The sequence below is a fragment of the Phalaenopsis equestris genome, unplaced genomic scaffold (assembly GCF_001263595.1).
Source record: "Phalaenopsis equestris unplaced genomic scaffold, ASM126359v1 Scaffold001073, whole genome shotgun sequence".
NCBI classification, from domain to species: domain Eukaryota; kingdom Viridiplantae; phylum Streptophyta; class Magnoliopsida; order Asparagales; family Orchidaceae; genus Phalaenopsis; species Phalaenopsis equestris.
Window position 1 is genome coordinate 379479 of NW_018165512.1, and position 17924 is coordinate 397402.

The following is a 17924-nucleotide window of genomic DNA, read 5'->3' on the forward strand; positions in this document are numbered from 1 at the left end:
AACTTAATAAATCTTAAACTTAATTTTTTTGAGAATTTCTAAATCAAAATATTGGAATATGATATTTTAATTTTATTTATTTTTAATCTAAATCTTCTATTTATAATCAACCTATCAAAACTTAAAAATTAAAACTGATTAAATATTAGCATCTACCAAAACTTCATAAAGCAATATAGGCCCAACGGTTTCGACTGTCGATTTCAACAAATTCTATGCAAAAGAGAATTTGGATTTGAACCAAACTAGCCATAAGCTCATGATAAAACTTTGTGGAACTGGCTGCTCTATTTAGGCATTTAAAACCATTGAAAACTAAGTGGCAGAGCCATAAAAATAATAATAATAATAATAAATAGTGACAAATTAATTAAACCTTCTAAAAACATGAATTAAATATTCATTGTGAAAGCATCAAACAACATGAACATATTAATCTATACCTATTAAAAATAAAAATATGTAAGACATTAAATCCACCTACACAGTCTGCTCCTGCAGCTGATCCTTACAACAAGCACACAACAAACTCTCAATGTAAATAACACTTTGAAGAGGGAGTCATTTTCAAAAATCAAATATAGAAGATTACATATAAGTACACTAATTTGAGTTAAATAGCACCAAAACAACAATATTCCAAATTTGACATATGGCTAAGGCAGATAAATATTCAGTATCAAAGAACCCCTAGCCTGGTACAAGACATGAGGCAATCTTCACTCTCTACAAATACAAAACTGGTGTTGAATTTCAGCAAAACCAGCAAGAAGTCCACCATATTTAACTGTCGGCTGAAAAATTTAGCACATAATAAATATCATGATTCAAGCATACGGTGTCTATTTTATAATTGGGGCTCTGAGAGCGAAGAATCCAATGTCTTCCATGATCAAGTTTTTAAAGGAGCCTTCTTCTCTCTGTCTGATATGCGAGCAGGAGCATTCGAATGCGACTTAAACCGGCCTCTTCCACCTTCTTCCGTCTCCTGAAAGTAACAAATACTCTGGATTGAGCCCTCTCAAGCAAAAGATGTGCAAACATACAGATGCAAAAAAACACATGCAGAGGTACATAATGGAAAATGAAATTCCATGGAGACTACGAAGCAGACAATTCTAAGTATTTGCATACCTCACACCTAAAAATTCACATTTTCATATACATGTTTAGAGCTTTGTATGTAAATATGAAACTACAGGCGTGAGAAATGTAAATAAATAAGAATTGTGTACTACGTATGTAAATTTCCCCAAAAGAATACTAGAGAAAACCTTTTTCTTTACAATCTGAACAACATCCTCATCTTCGAGAACATGTGATAGCCCACAATGCTGTGGGTAGTGCCTTGAACTTAATCCCCAGACAAGCACATATTTTACATCTTTCACCAAATTGCGGTGAATGTGGTTACAGAAATCTTCAACAGTGCAGCCACCTCTATCCTGGTGGATTTGAGAGAGAGAGAGAGAGAGAGAGAGAGAGAGAGAGAGAGAGAGAGAGAGAGAGAGAGAGAGAGAGAGAGAGAGAGAGAGAGAGAGAGAGAGAGAGAGAGAGAGTATATAGGTGAATATCAGTATCAATGTTTAAGTTGAGACATCATAAACAGCAAAAGATAGGAATTGATGCAACTTACAGTAGAGAGAACAACGGGATCTGAAAAATCTGGTTGCTGGCCTTGTGGTTTTGTATAAATTCTCACAAGCCCCATTTCCTCCCACATCCTTGCGAGAAATCTATCTAAATTCAGCTGCAGGGAAATAGTAAACACGATATTCACAAGAACTTAATCAGAGATAACCTGCCTTATCTTAGAATTTTGTTACAGTGCACTAAAAAACAAAGCAAAGCAGAGTTAAGTACACATCAAAGATACTTAAGACATATAGAAGTGGAGGAGAAGTTAGCGTGTGCACGTTGGAGTCAGGTGTTTGTCCTAGTGAGAGAGCGAGAGAGAAAAAAAAAAGAGAGAGAAAGGACCTTCAAATTACAGCTGATGACCACTGAATTTGGTTGACGAGCCAGTCTATCGACATCATCTATACCGATGACATCAATCTTGTTATAGACATAAACACACTTCATGTATTTTCGATTACCCTCAATTACATCAATAAGATCATCCACAGTAGCATCTTCACGAAAGAGAACCTAGATATAAACATGTAAGAATCAGATCACATAAAGTAGAACAACAATAAAAAACCAAAATATCCCCTAAAGGGTGATATATTAAAGAAGAAAAACACCAATCATAATCCTAAATGCAGCAAAGAGAACCTGGCAATAATATAATGCAAGTGCAATTTTGCAGGGATGAACTAGCGAGGAGAACTAAAGATGCAAACAGAACTAGTTTCATATATGATAAATATGTTATAAGATCACAATGAAAGACGCAGAAAAAAATGTAAAAAAGTAGTATGCAACCAGAGCAACAGCATGTGATATCATGAAGAATACAACATTGATGCCCAAAGAATTATAATGTTTATTTCACCTAGCTACCATTGTTCTCTAATAGTCACCAGGAAAATTTTGATGTGATTAGCGTGACTGGTGGAGCTAGTTTAAGATTCATATTGCATGTGACTGATTGTGAAAAGACCTTCATATTCATAAAGCAAAAATAGCAATTAAAGTGTACGGTTATATAAGTTGATGAGATTAAATCCTAAAATAGTCCTCTAATTATTCATGTAAGGCCAATTTAATTAAAAAGTATCACATTTTTTCAATCTAGTCCCTTGACTATACAAAATTGATTCAAATTAAGCCCTTGTAAAAAAATTGCAATACAAAATTGATTCCATTAGTCCCTCAGAATTGTAAAAATAATAAAGGAAGATTTACATACATACCACTGAATTCCTATGTAATTACATATCTAACACCTAAAATTCAATTTCATTATACATGCCACCTTCTTTATGCATGAAAAGTTGTATTTCACTTTTTAAAAGTTAAAATAGTGGTAGTTTTAATGTGATACGAAAGATTTGGGTGGTGTAAAAGTAAAAAAAGTAAAGTTTAAATGTTAGATATGTAAATACATAAAAATTAAGTGGTATTTAAATGCTCCAATAGTAAAACGTTGTAACATAAAATTTTGAATTAACAATTAAATCAAGAAAAAAATATACGTAGCATGTCAAGAGAAGGATATGGTGTGTCCATATAAGAAAACTTGGAAGCCAGAATGACATTATGAAAATTTTAGATAGAAAAGAAAACAAAATGTCCAATATAAGGCAAAAGGTTGCTACTTTAATTATTGGATTGATGCATGTTGTATTCACAAAGACCATATACCCATCCATAGTATTCAGTTGCTTGTTGATACTTCTGTGGTAATTGATGCACAAGCTATTTATTTAAACATGTTCTTCATCTTTTTGGTGAACTAGCCTAGAGATTAATTTCTCAGAGCCTTCCCTTGTCCATTTTGAGAATACTTAAGATCAAGCTAACAACATTGCCAACATTGAAGAATATTATGACATGGAATCCTAACCTTAAGCATCAACAAATTCCTCTTGCTCCTAATATATCCAAAATCTTTATGAATGTTGGAAGGGTAGATTCCTTTCTAATGGAAAAAGACAGACACTTATCAATTTTATTATAATTGCAATACTTCTTCATTATTTCTTTTACTTCTCAATAAACAATTCTTTCATCTGTTATTAGAGAAATTGATTGGACGAGAAACCTTTCTTCTGAAATGATACAATAATGATAGGGGGATTAATTCATCTTCTAAAATAGAGCAAAATTTGCAGGCCAAAGAAATATTGGAGACTCGGTGTGTTTAGTCTTGTATTTTTCAACATATCTCTAATTAATTGCTAAATGGATTTGGAAGACTAGTTGTTCTAATAATTTTTCTTTAGCTTGTAAAATTATTAAGAAGTTCAAGGCTAAATACCCTATGGAGTTTTAATAGAAGATTCCATTTAAATGTTCCAATTTCATTAAGGTAAAAATGAAAAGCATCCAGCACCTCCTAAACATTTCTTCAAGAGTTAAGAGTAGCTACTCTAGCAGATTTAAGAGAGATAAATGGCTTCTAAACATGAGTAGCTACTCTAGCAGATTTAAGAGAGATAAATGGCTTCTAAAAATTACTTTATCTACTTTTTTCAGAGATCTCTTGTCGGCAATATTTTGGTTGAAGGAGTTGCCCGTAAGAAGCTGTCGGTCACCGGAATCAAAATCCCGTCGTCCGCTTCGGAAAGACATTTTAATTTACACATATATGTATAGTTTAGAAAAATATGAAATCAAACTGACCCCATATTTTTCATAATTTAAATGTAAAAGCACTATACCTCGAACCCTGTATCTATCCCGAAGGATAAGCACAACACTTGAGGATGAGGCTCAATCAAATAAACTAAGAAATGTATGACGTCCATTTGGCTTGCGAAACCATTTTATTTGCCGACAATTTCTTCTATTTAATATGAAGAATTAAATAGGGTTTATATTAGGCTGGATTCAGACAAGCTTCCTATAAGGGCAAGCCCGTATAGTTAATTACATCATAAATGACTGAAGTCATCTAAGAAAACTCTCGATAAAAATCAGGAAATGTTATCTTCAAGGATTTCAAAGGACGGGATTTTTCAATAATATCGGACAAAGATGTGTGAAATGGGAATGGTTCAAATTTGGAACATTTATTTGGAACATTTAATTTGGAACATTTATTGTAGAGTCCAAAGGAGGAAGATCTAGGGGATGTCATAGACCCAGAGGAATTCCCTGAAACTCAAAATGCATGTTATAGCATTTTATGTAAAGAGGAAAAGTAAGGTTTTGGTGACCTATTTAAACCTAGGTCATATCTTGGTGGGTCCCTATTAGTTTGATTAAGGATGATTTTGTTAAGCAAAATGTATTAAGTTTATGTATTAAGTTTAGTAGACCTAGTAGACCTCCGAGGTATCCAGCAAGTCTAGAAGAAAAAAGCAAATTCATGTTTCCCTCTCACTACCTGGTGAAAAGTCTCGAGCTCATTTAAACTTATTGAGTTGCTTAATAACGCATCCTGCAAACACCTTTAATGCTCAAGAAACATTGATGTCCCTATGAGTAGGGTAATTATCACTTATAATTTAATTTGAGAATTATGTGGGTGAAGACATTTAAAGGGGCAAGTTAATATTGTCAAGGCACTTAGCCAACTTTTTAATTTGGGCTTGTAGTGTTTAAAGGTGTTCAATTTTTTTAATTATGTTTACTTTTCTAATCCTCATTTAATCAGATTTGATTTATCTTAGGTCTTAGGTCACTACTAAGCCCTGCCCTTTAGACTTTTGATAGATGTCTTAGTTATATTTTGAAAGAGATTGAATTTTTAGGTCATGATGATTCATTATCAAAATTTTAAGAGTCGTTTGAATCATTAAATAGGGGTATTAAATAAGTGAGTTATCAACTTCCAAAGTCATACCCTTAAGTCTAGGATCATTTAATTTAATAGACTTCTAAATTGTAATAATTTAAGAAAATTACAACCTTATCCTTTGATTATGAAAGAGTGAAGTTGGTTTCTACTAATTAATCCCCTTGTCTTTCAATCATCCAAATAAGTTAGTTAAAATCAGAGGTTACCCTTTTCCCTCCTTGAATTAAGCCTAAATGTTAATTAAGGCCAAATTTCCAAATTACATTTTTTCCCCTAAGGCTCTAGCACTTCATAATTTGTCAAATTTAATTCAAATGACTTTAGAATTTTCATCCCACCTCACTCATGGGTCAATTAAGACATCAGAGGAGAAGATGTGATTTTCTAAAATTTAATTTAATTTAAATATTTATTTTAATGCAAAAATAGGATTTTTCAAAGAAAATTTCATAACTTAACCAAGACAAAGTCTAATCCCTTGAAATTTTTATTGGAGGTAGACTTAGACCAGAGAAGCATTGGGGCCAAATTTCATGATTTATTGAATTATATTTGAATTTTAAGAATTATTTTTAGTTCTAGACTATTTATTACTTATAAAATATTTTAAATGTGGAAAATTAATTTTTATATTTTTATTAAATCTCTCTGATGTCAAGGAACCCAGAGAAACAAATTTCATATTTTTCTTTAAATTTTTAGAATTATTTTAGTGAAAAATCCATTTTTAGCCTTTAAAAAATATTTTTAAGCTTTAAAATTCAATATCTTCACTTAGAAAATCAGAAAAAAAATTCTAATTATTCCTAGAAAATTAGAAAAAAAATTCTAATTGTTCGTAAGTGCTTAGGAAATAATTTAGAGCATTTCCATGAATTTTATTATTTTTGTGAGTTTTATCAATTTTTTTAATTATTTAAATATTAAAAAGAGGCTAAAATGAAGTTTTTATTTTAATTACCATTTTATTTTTAAAAAATTCCTCTTATCACAGAGAACTTCAAAAACCAATTTTTATAATTTTTTGAGTTATATTAATTATTAAAAATCATTTGTGTTAAAAATGACATTTAACTTGAAAAATCAATTTGAGTTATTAAACGAGCTCCAAATATTTTGAAATTTTTATGGGATGTTCTCTAAACTTTGAATCACAGTGGAGATTAAAAATTAAGTCACTTAGATGTTTATGTTTCCCAAAATTAATTTTGTTTGTGTTTTAGGGTTTGTGGAAATTAAGTGCATCCTTAATGACTTAACCCATGAAATATTTTCCAAAGAGTTCTCTGATCATAGCAAACCTTCCAAAATTTTCTTAGATTTTTATAAGCAACTTTTTATAAGCATTCTTAGATTTTTATAAGCAACATGCTAATTATTATGATTAATTCATGCAAATAATAGACACAAACATGGAAAATATGGATCTCTGTCTGGAGATATCCTCTGACTTTGAAAAAATTTTAAGTCATGGTGAGATGTCTACATGCATGGAGAATTAAAAGACTCAAAACCATATTTAATTAATTAAAAATAAAATATGCATCAAACAAACTTGAAACTATTTCCATATTATTCTCCTCTGTCCACTAAGCAAGAGGATTTTTTTATTTTATTATTGTGATTTTTCTACACCAAGATATGAATTTTTAAAGTTAGGGTTATTTATTTAAATCAGAAAATATCCTATTTATCTATTTAAACACGCGGCGCTGACTAGATCCTAGGCGGCTCCAAAACTCCACGCGGCGCACTCCCATTCAACATCGCCAACAACATCAGACCCGCAGTTCACGTATGAAGGCGTTGTCTGGCTAGATCTCGTCCGCTGATGAGATAAACGCGCGATCGGACGGCTCCTCGTCATCGTCCGCAATGTCTTAGCCCGAGAACCATCCATTTTCAAAGCTTAAGATCTCGCTCATTTCTTAACCAAATTAAGTGTGGTTTGTTTCTAAATGTTCGTCTAAGTGTAACGAACACATCCATACGGTAATCATGCAATTAAATTAAGTCTAATCAAATGGAGAATTAAAATATGCTCGGGAGGAGGAGAGGTTCAATACCTTTGCTCTGAGAAGGGAAGCTTCAATCAGAGGTGCTCGACACATTCGTGGAAGTCCAAGGTTAAGCCTCTTGCTGTGGTGAAAGGCCTAGGAATGAATTCGACCAAGCTTGATTTCAGGTGTTGGTTTAGAGCTATGCTAAGGGCTCTGTATGAGGGGGATTTGATGGGGCATCTTCTTCTTTCACTGTGGTGAAGGTGTGGGTGAGTTTAATTTGATTTTGGTGGAGTGTAGAGGTGTGGAGAACTCTGTCCTGCAAGGTTTTGAGCTCAAAAATTGAACTCCGGTGAGGGGATTCAAGGCAATGTGGTGGTTGGGTTGCACTGTGGAGGTCTCAAAGAAGTTCTAGGAGTAATTTGGAGGGCTCTCTCTCAAAAATTTTCAGCACTCCCTACATGGTCGTGGAGGTGAGCTTTTTATAAAATGGGCTTTAGGGTGGCTGTCATGGCCAATTGGGGGGTAAAAAGTGATGCTTCGGTGGAGGGCAGAGAGGCTCTAACATTTAATTTGGATGAGGTGGCCTCTAGGTTTGAATTGGGTTTGATTCCATGGGGGTTGCTCTCGGTTTGGACATTTTCCGGACACTAGGTCGGTCGGCCAGGCCAGGGGAGGTGGCTAGGAGGTCAGGTGAGCCAGGGGAATATGTCACAGCAATTAAATGGGTTGGTGTTTAGTTTTGGCAAAAAATATCCTAGGCTTAAGCAAATATGGAATGAAATCCCTTAATTTGGGGATCCCTTGGTCCATGGCTCATTTGGGTGGTTCTATGAGGTTTGTCTTGGTCAATATGGTCAATAATTTGGCTGTGGTGGGCTTGCCTTGACCAATTTGACATGTCTAGGTCAATTTTGGTGCATGGGTCCAAGTGGGTGCAAATGACCAAAACTTGGGTTTGGGCTAGGCTGGTCATGACCTTGAGCCCAATTGATTGATCAAAATTGTGTATATGATTGTAATTAAGATTTTTGATGAAAGATTGAAATGATTTTGAGTTCAATTGGAGGGTCAATTTGGAGGTCTTTTGAAATTTGGTCAATTTGAGAATATTGGGCTAGACTTGGGTCTATATTGGGCTAGGTGACAGCGACTTTTTATATGCTTAAAATATAAAATAAATATGGATGTAATAAATATGCAATAATTGTAAAGTCACACTAGGTGTCAATTTTGGGGTTAAGGCAACCAATTTGGCAAAATTTGGAGGCATAGCCAATTTGGGGCACAATTGGGGATTTTTGGATTTGGGTTGAAATTAAATGAAATTGAGGCTTCACCAAGGCAAATTGAAGGTCAAGTTTGATGTGTAGGAGTGTTTAGGAGTGTTTTAGGAATGTTAGGAATAGTTTAGGATTCAAATTGAGACCAATGGATTAGACCATGGGGTTCACTTTGGTGGAACCAAGTCATAGGGCCAAAATTGGGGGTTTGACCTAGATCAAAATTGGGCTCAAAGTGTGGGCCAATTTAGGGTCAATTGAGCTTGGATTTGGTTTAAATTGGTCACATGGAAGGCGAATTTAAATTTAGGATTGAAATTTTGATGGACATTTGAGGTAGATTTGGGGAGATGGGACCTTTTAAGGCAATTTGGGGGTTTTGGTCAAAATGGTCAAATTGGTCAAATTGGGTCATGCGATAGTTGAGAAAAATAAAATTGGGAATATTTGGAAGTTTTTGGAAATTTTTGGGATTTTTGGGAATTTTTTGAAATTTTGGGCTAATGAGGGCTATTTTGTTAATTTGGCAATTTTTTGTGATTTTGGATAATTTGGATATTTTCAAAAGGTTTGAAATGACTTTTGAACAAATTTGGGTATTTTAGCCAAATTTAGGGTTTCAAGGGTATTTAGTTAATTTGGGGAAGTTTAGGGGCAAAAGACCAAGTTGGGTATCTTTGGTAAAATTGGGGAGCTAACCACCATAGATAAACCATGAACCAATGGAAACCCCATTTGGGTCCTCTATATGCTGGTCTTAGCTAAACCCTAGCCTAGGGCAAGAGGGTTTAGGGGACCATCTACATGAGTCTCCCGTCTCCCAAAGGATTAAGAGATTAAAGTCAAGGAACTTCTGGGTTTAGGGTTGTGAGTGATTGTGAGTGAGGTGATTGTAGTGAGTGCCTTAGCTCTAAACCAACACCAGGGTGAACCCTAAGGTCAAACAGTCCTATGGGAACTCTACTTGAGCTACCTCATAATAACCCCATCTACTAAGTGCTAGAGGTTAGGACCACTATGTGGAACTTCAAGTTGAGTAAAGAGGAGTTTGGGTGAGGGTTCCTTTTCTAATTTTCTAGGAATAATCAACAGGAAAATCCTATGGCTAGACCCTAGGCTACTAAAGAGGAAGAACTAAACATCAACCAAAAGTGAGGTCAACACTTCTTTTGAATTTCTTGGTAACCACTTTACAAATTATTATCTCATTTAGTTGAATCATACAATAAAATAGGATCATTCTTCTTGCAAGATTATTTAGACCAATTTTATTCTCTCATATATCCTATTACTCTTAAATCTTCCAGGAATTTCCCTAATTGTAAACATAATAAGAGATTCAATTTGAAAATCATTTTTTATTTCTTATTAACGGATGATTCATCAATATTAACTACTTGTGGATATGTGACACCATCTCTCCTATTTTCTATTATGACTTAGTTGTTATTCTTGGGAAAATGATCAATTAAACGCTTCGTGTTCAAGCCAAAGACTTTTCCCACTAAAATGTGTATTGCACTTGTATTCTGAAATAGTTTCCGTATAACAATAGAGCTTAATTGCATTCTTCATTTCTTGGGGCAGTCACAATGTTCCTATTGCTTAAAAATAAAACTGGGATATTTTTTTCAGCATTATGGATTGTCTAGAAGGAGCAATGATGAAAAGCAGGAAGTCTATATTTATCGAAAATAAAAAAACGTGTCAGTTGATATTATTTCAGTTCTTTCCACATTTAATTTTTATTTTTAAGTTTGTTTTGATGTTAACATTTTTATGATGATAGTCCTCAATAAGAACAGGATGTGTTCTCTTATTTATTGATGATTTTATTAGTTTTGATTATTAATTGTCGTTCTGACACAAACTAGACATTCAGGGGACATTTCATGCTTTACGAGTATTGATACAAACTAGACATTCTTATATGTAAAAGGAATGCATAAGAACTATTGTGGTTTAGTAGCTCTTTACTATTTGGATGATTGTTATTTATGGATTGTTATGAATGTTAAATTGATGTGACACTACCATCCAACAATCCGTTCCTGCCTTGAAAATCCTAGCTCCTTCATGAAATCGTGATAGGTATGCCTATATCACATATTGTAGCTTTCCTTATTCCCTCCTATCTACTATTGCTAATTGTGGCATTCTATTTCATACTCTAAGGAACCTATTGTGGTCATTAACATCAGATTGCTACTTGATGTTTGTGAGGAAATATAAGATTACTGAATTGAATATTTGCAATTTTGATAAGATCTTGGAAAACTTTAGAAAGAAACGATTTTTGGGCTTGGATGATATACAATCAGAATCGGCCGAGCTATTTATCTTTTCAATGAATAACCAAATAAAATTAATCTTATGATATTTGTGTGATGTTGGATTTGAATTGTATCAACACTGCAATTGATGATAACTTTAGCAGATGCTTCTTAAATCAACATGAATCATGGAACTTTAAATTGTGAGCATCCTATTATTACATTGATTTTTTGTGCATGATTGAGATTTTATTATGTCCACCACAAGCAACTCTTTTTAGTCATGAATCTTAGTCATTATGAAATTTCAAATTCAATAAAAATTTTTTTGAGAAATTTCAATATTTCTAGCCTTCTAAATTATCGTTTCAACTAAATTACATTTGTTTTTTTTTTTTTTGGTTTCGCAGCAAAAGAAGCAAATCTTTGCCTAAATTTAGGATTGAAAAAGAATGAATTTGATCTTCTACGTAATTTTACGTGCATCTCAATTGAAATTATTTTAGTTAGCCTCCGACCTTAAGGCATCATATAATTATCAGAGCTTATGGAAGCATTATCTAGTAAACTATAAGTGTAACATATTAAGTCAATCAAAAATTTAAAAATAGAGTTTAAATTGATTCGATAAGTTTTAAATCAAGATAAACACATTAACACCATCGTAAGGATTCAAAGTACGCTCCTATAATTTGATGACAGGAATATTCTTGAGTAACTTTTAAAATAGTCAATAATTTTAAATACTTATTTAGTTTTATCATTTATTTATTTTTCAAAAACTGAATATGCTTAAATCAAAAACTATTGCGACAAGCTCAATTATTTTGGCTAACTATTGCAACTGAAATTAAACCAACATGGGCTAACCTAAAGCAACAATATAAAGAGTAATATTAGAGACTACATCTAGATTTTTTAATGTTGAGGTATGTTACAAGTATTAATTCTTTTAGGACTATCACACATGTAATTAAAATTCCTAAAGAGAAATCATTATCTCCTTTTCGCTAGCCTATGGAAGAACTTATAATTTAAAAATATTCTTTTGAGAATATTTTATATCCAAAAAATAATATAAAATTAAAATATGAACATAAATTTGAAATTGTTGAATCTAATTATGTGTGTACATTAAAAATTGTTCATGAATATGAAATTGTTGAATCTAATTATGTGTACATATTAAAAATTGTTCATGAATATGAAACTATACTTGTGCAAGAGGTACAATCAAAATTAAAATTTGAACTTGAAATTGAGGCTGCAGTTACAAAATATGAAACTATACTCGTGCAAGACCTACAATCAACATTAGAATTAAAATTGTAATTGAGGCAGCCTCCAAACTCATGTTAGAGATTCAACTGTAAAATAAATCTACAATCACATATAAATGTAACATGCAATTAAAACCAACATATAAGCTTGATTGCAAATTAAAATTTTGTGAAATCATGTCTGCCCCAAAATATGAGTCAAACTTGTAAGAAAACTCCCTGAATATGAACTCTTAATTTCAGTAGAAATTGCATCCATTCTTGAATATGAACCTAAACCAGCAATTCATAATGAAATTGATAAATCAACAGCAGTTTTCAAGGATTTAACTCTTAATTGAACTTTCTCACCAAATCATCTCCACAAGAACAAGAACAACAATAAGCCTTTATCCCACCGAATGGGGTCGGCTGCATGAATCTTTTTTCCACCATTGTGTCCTATTAAGTGTCATATTTTTATTTAATTCTAGTAAATTAAGATGATTTTTTATACACATGCCCGAGTTTTTTTTAGGTCTACCTCTACATTTCTTAACATAAGTTAAATCTATAACATTTACTCTCCTAACTGGGCCAATAGATTGTTGACATTTAATGAGACCAAACCATCTCTCTTTAATCCTGTGTCATTGGAGCTACTCCAACCCTTTCACAGATATATTTGTTTCGCATTTTGTCTCTAAGTGTAAAGCCACACATCAACCTGAGCATTTTCATCTCAGCAACGCTTAAATTAATTTTGTGTTTATCTTTTGCAAACCAACATTATGCACCATAAACCATTTCAGGTCTCACCACCACCTTTTAAAATTTTCCTTTAAGTCTAAGTGGTACTTTTATATAACACAATAGGCCCGATGCATTCATCCACTTCAACCATCAAATTTGAACACTACTAATAACATCCCCATCTACATCATCAACTTTGAACAATAGACCCGAGATATCTAAACGTTCACTCCTTTTAATGATTTAATCACATATTGTTATAACCCCGCCACTAGATATACTACTAAAATTACATTCCATGTATTCAATTTTAGATCTACTCAAACGAAATCAACTCTACAAGTAAACTGAAATTGATGTTTCTCTTGCTTCTTGATACTTAAATTTAGAAATTTATAAACAAAGTATCAAGGTGATAAAGTGAATTTTAATGCGGCCTACAATAAGAGAAAACTAAAATTAAAAATTTCATCAATCTAGTAAAATCTTGAAATGCATATATAATTATCACAACGATTTAAGGTTAATATTTTTTTAGAGGCTTCGTTCGTATATTAGTAGATGATAAAATTTTCAATGCTTCATCGCATTTATTTTATTTGAATTGTTTGTCTAATTTGTGCAAAGTGATTCACTAAATTGACAATTAACTATAACAATAATAAGTTTATTATTGATCTGAACAGGAGAGATGTGAATTTGATAAGATAAAAATATGTCAAACTTTTACACTATTTTTCATTGAAATCTTTATGAAATTAAATATAAGACAAGCATAATCATATAAAATCATACAAACTTAGAACGAATGTTTATAGATAAAAAACTTTAGAAAGTAATGGCATTATTCTATTCTTCAATGTGTATGATATGACATTATTTCATAATCTGCAAATAATGTCATAGATTCTTGTCTTTCTATTTCCTCTAGTACAAATTCAAATCAAACACCTTACTAGAAAGATGAGCACATCTTATTCTAGAAATATATCTCACAAGAAAAAATTGTGCATGTAACTAATGGATGAATATCAAAAATATATTATGTTTTAGGAGGGTAAACTTATTTGTGATTCATGAATTAGTTTTGTACAAAACATACCAATTTGTCCAAATTCGCAATACTAGTATTAAACACTAAATTAATCCTAGCCAATGTTTTTATGTTAAGTAAAATGATGCAAACCTAATTCTTACAATACAAATATAAATCGTGTTGACAATATTTTAGTTTCTCTATATCTTAGTTTCTATTATCTAGTTTGTTTTTGATTTAGCATACATATAATAGTGGTGCTCATGAGAATGAGATGTGCTCTCCAATATTTTGAATATCATATTAGGTTTGGTTTGCTACAATTCATTTTGAGTTAGTTCTTGGATTCTCATCGTCAATTCCTTATATCATCAAATGGTCAAATTCTCCTTTATTTTATTCAGTAACAAGCAACTTAAAACTGTCTGGCAAAGCACTTAGCAAACTATAGGTTTACGTTTTTTCTACCTTTCTATGGACCCTGCACTGATTGCATTTTGTCTGTAAAAGAGGGTTCACCGAGGGCACCGTTTATATAAGATGACATCGAGTTTGGGATTGTAAGCTCACAACGTATATGCTGAAAAGAAGGGTGTGTTTGATATCATGTAGAATACTAAAAAGAATTTTATCACTAGCTCTTGACAGCCTTGAGTTTGCATAGTATCCTCTACATGCTCAGTGGTCCTCCTTCTGGTGGTGTAGACACAAATTTTCTAATCATTGGTGTCAGGTTGAGGTGAATTGGAGACAACTGGGATTATTTATGTGACATAGTTTGGTTCTTCAAATGAAGCTAGTTGAAGTGGAGTAGAGACAAGTGGAGCTGGTTGAGGGACAAAATTTGATTGAGTTAAAAGGAAAATTGACCAGAGTATCTTGGAAAAAATCTCAAATCTGATATTACCCAAGTTTTAAAACTTGCCACCATTAAATAGATAAATGGGGTTCCCTTATGTGGCTTTAGAAGTCATATTCACTTTGCATTTTAAGGAAATTGGAAAAAAAACAAAAAAAAATCTGGATGAAATTGAATTCATGGGCAAGAAATTGCATCCTGGGATTGTGGGAGCCTCAACTGTGGAACAATGATAAACTAAATGGATAAAGTTTCGCGTTTGAGGAAAAATTCAAGTCCAAATGTTATTAGGGCTTGTTTATTTCAGCTAAAGTATTTTCAAGTGGTTGGAACTACAATTGTTGAATGTTTGTTTGATACTAGATAAAAGAGAGTTCCTTCTTTTGGAACATGCCACCATTAAATAGAGTAATGGGGTTCACTTATGAGGACTTAGAAGTGACATTAATGTTTCATTTTATAAAAAAAAATAGAAATAGATCATATCATTAAAATGCGAATGTGCTATCATATTGCATTTATATATATCATTAAAAAAAATTAAAATTTTAATGATACAATGGGAAAAAAATGCAACTTATTAGAGTCCAAAGAAACACTAGAATTTAGTTCAATAGAATTGAGTTCAAGCAAAACAAACACAAACAAATGAAACTCACTTTGTGAAGCTTCCTCAACTCAGCTTCAAGCACTTCCAAACACTTTTAAGTCAAAACGAACTTGCCATTAATGTATTTACAGATTTAGCAATAAACAGAGTTTAATGGAATTTACAATATAAAAGTAATATGCTAAACAAAGACTATTCAATATTAAGGAAACTTAAAAGAAGCATAATATAACGAGTAAATAAAGTACCTCTGCATTGTGTATCTTGTATTCATGGAGAATCTGGTAGCAAAGCTTTTCATCAACGTGAGTCAACGCACAAGTACTATTGAATGAAATGCCTCCCGTCTTTTTCTTCTTGAAATATATCTGTGAAAGAGAAAGGGCGTTATCATCAAAATATGATAACTATAAACATGCAAGTTTCTCATGGCGAAAAAAATTCAAACAAAATCGGTTTTGTTTATCTTCAGATAGATATGCAATTCCAACTTTCATGCTTTTGATTTCCCAAACAACTCCAAGCAAACTTCAATACCACATCTATAAATTAATTTTTAGGGTTGAGATATGTTTTGAGCAAGTGAACAGCAGGGATCAAAAAAACCAAACGAGAAGCTGAAATATAAATATATATATATATATATATATATATATTCTTCATAACTTTCTATAGTTTCTAAAATAAAATCAAAATAATTTATGTACAAAATCGATCATTCTAATTTTAGCAATCATAATTATGCTATCATTGCTTCACATGAACACTTGAAGCTTATATAAAATGCCACCCCAGGACCAAGTAGGGCTACGCAGCAAGCTAGACACAACGTACACACCATTTTGGAGTATCTTGAGCTCATTCTAGCTTTGGAGAATTAGAACAAATCAAAAGAATTTGAATCTTATTTCATTGTTTGATCCCATAAAAAAGGTGCATAATTATATATGCTAGAACATACATATTCCTGTGTCCAATTGTAACACTCAGTTTTTGTAAAACTGCAATGCTAGTGTTACTGCCCTAAAAAAGTTGTATCGAGCAAGAGACGTTTCTCATGACCTTTAAAGCAAAGACAAAAGGAGGTTCAAAGAGGCAAGTTCAAGTAGTATAGGCTTGAAGCTCAAATCTAACATGCTAGGGTGTTTGTCCATATTTGTTGAAGCAGTGATTGAATGAAAACGAGGATGACACCGCTTCTGGTAGTGAATGCTATGGTGCTCGAGGACTGTGAAGGCGTAACATGCGACTAAGCGGTGTAGGGGTTTTCGAGCAGGGAGAATCGAACACGTGTGAATTTAGCGTTGAGCACCCTTCAATCTCGAGCAGAAGAGTACGAAGAAGTCCATCTGAAGATCTTGTGAGGGCAGGAAATAGGCGATCGAGCTCAATTGAGAGTTCAGATAGTAGAGAAATCAATCGTGGTGCTTGTCGTGCAGAGGAAGTGGTAAGATTAGATTTATATTTTTATGTTGATTTTTCTTTAATAAAAATTTAAAAATAAGAAATGGTTAATAAAGTGTAAATGTATTAAAAATTAATTTAGAAGAAACAATTTACATAAGATAACAAAGAGGTTAAACTAATATGATTAATTTTACTCTTTTTGAATCTAGGATGACCAACATTTTAATGAAAAAATTGGTTAGAGACCAAAATAATGATAATAGTAATAGTGATAGTAATATCATATCAATGGTTAAAAGTAGTGTAATAACAACAATATATAAAAATTAAATAAAATAGGTTATGTATTAATTGGGAAAATTTTAAACATTGATGACTTATGCAGCATTTAGGAGGGTGGCGGGAGGACGGTTCGTTTTGTGAACGCAACGTTAAGATGTTAGGACAAGCGGCACAAAGCACGGAAAGCGCCAAAGCACAGCAAAAAATTGCGACACGCGAAATCAGGGCTCAATCTGTGGCAAGCTGCATTTCGCAGTTTACTTTCATTCTTTTCTGATTTTACCCCTCAACTTTTACGAAAATGACTCGTGAAATACACGATAAAAATCTTCCTCCTTAGGGCATCGCTCAATGCTATTTTGCTTAGAGTTGGCTTCAAGTGAGATGCTTAAAACACATCTCTCTCTCTCTCTCTCTGCAGCTGGGCTTTATTTCCTTTTATTTCCTCTGTGCTGTTCTCTTACCCTCTAGCTTCAATTGAGTCCAGGTCAATTGATTCGGTTTTGTAAATATTGCGTAAGAGAATGTTTGTTTAAGATGATACATCTAAGATTAATTTTTTTTTAGATGTGTCTCCACAATTGTTGATTGTTTGTTTTGTTGAGCATTTGATTTTACCTGGATTGCTGAGATGGGATGATGGGATGGATTTTAACCGTTTTCTGGTTTTTTTTCTTTCTGTAGTTTAGTGATGATGGTTTGAACGTCTTGATACTTCATTCTGCATTTTTAGGGGTGATATATATATA

General features: G+C 32.6%; 1 protein-coding gene across 1 annotated transcript in view; it reads right to left on the reverse strand.

The window, feature by feature from the left end:
- Window positions 1-561: 561 nt before the first annotated feature.
- The window catches only part of LOC110032971 (developmentally-regulated G-protein 2), a 79666-nt gene continuing 62303 nt past the window's right edge, over window positions 562-17924 (reverse strand). Inside the window, exons 7-11 of the mRNA XM_020736778.1 lie at window positions 15735-15854; window positions 1981-2151; window positions 1637-1750; window positions 1275-1445; window positions 562-988 (exon numbers count right to left, since the gene is read on the reverse strand). Coding sequence (XP_020592437.1) covers window positions 893-988; window positions 1275-1445; window positions 1637-1750; window positions 1981-2151; window positions 15735-15854 — 672 coding nt within the window. The 3' untranslated portion in view covers window positions 562-892. The remainder of the gene's footprint in view (window positions 989-1274; window positions 1446-1636; window positions 1751-1980; window positions 2152-15734; window positions 15855-17924) is intronic.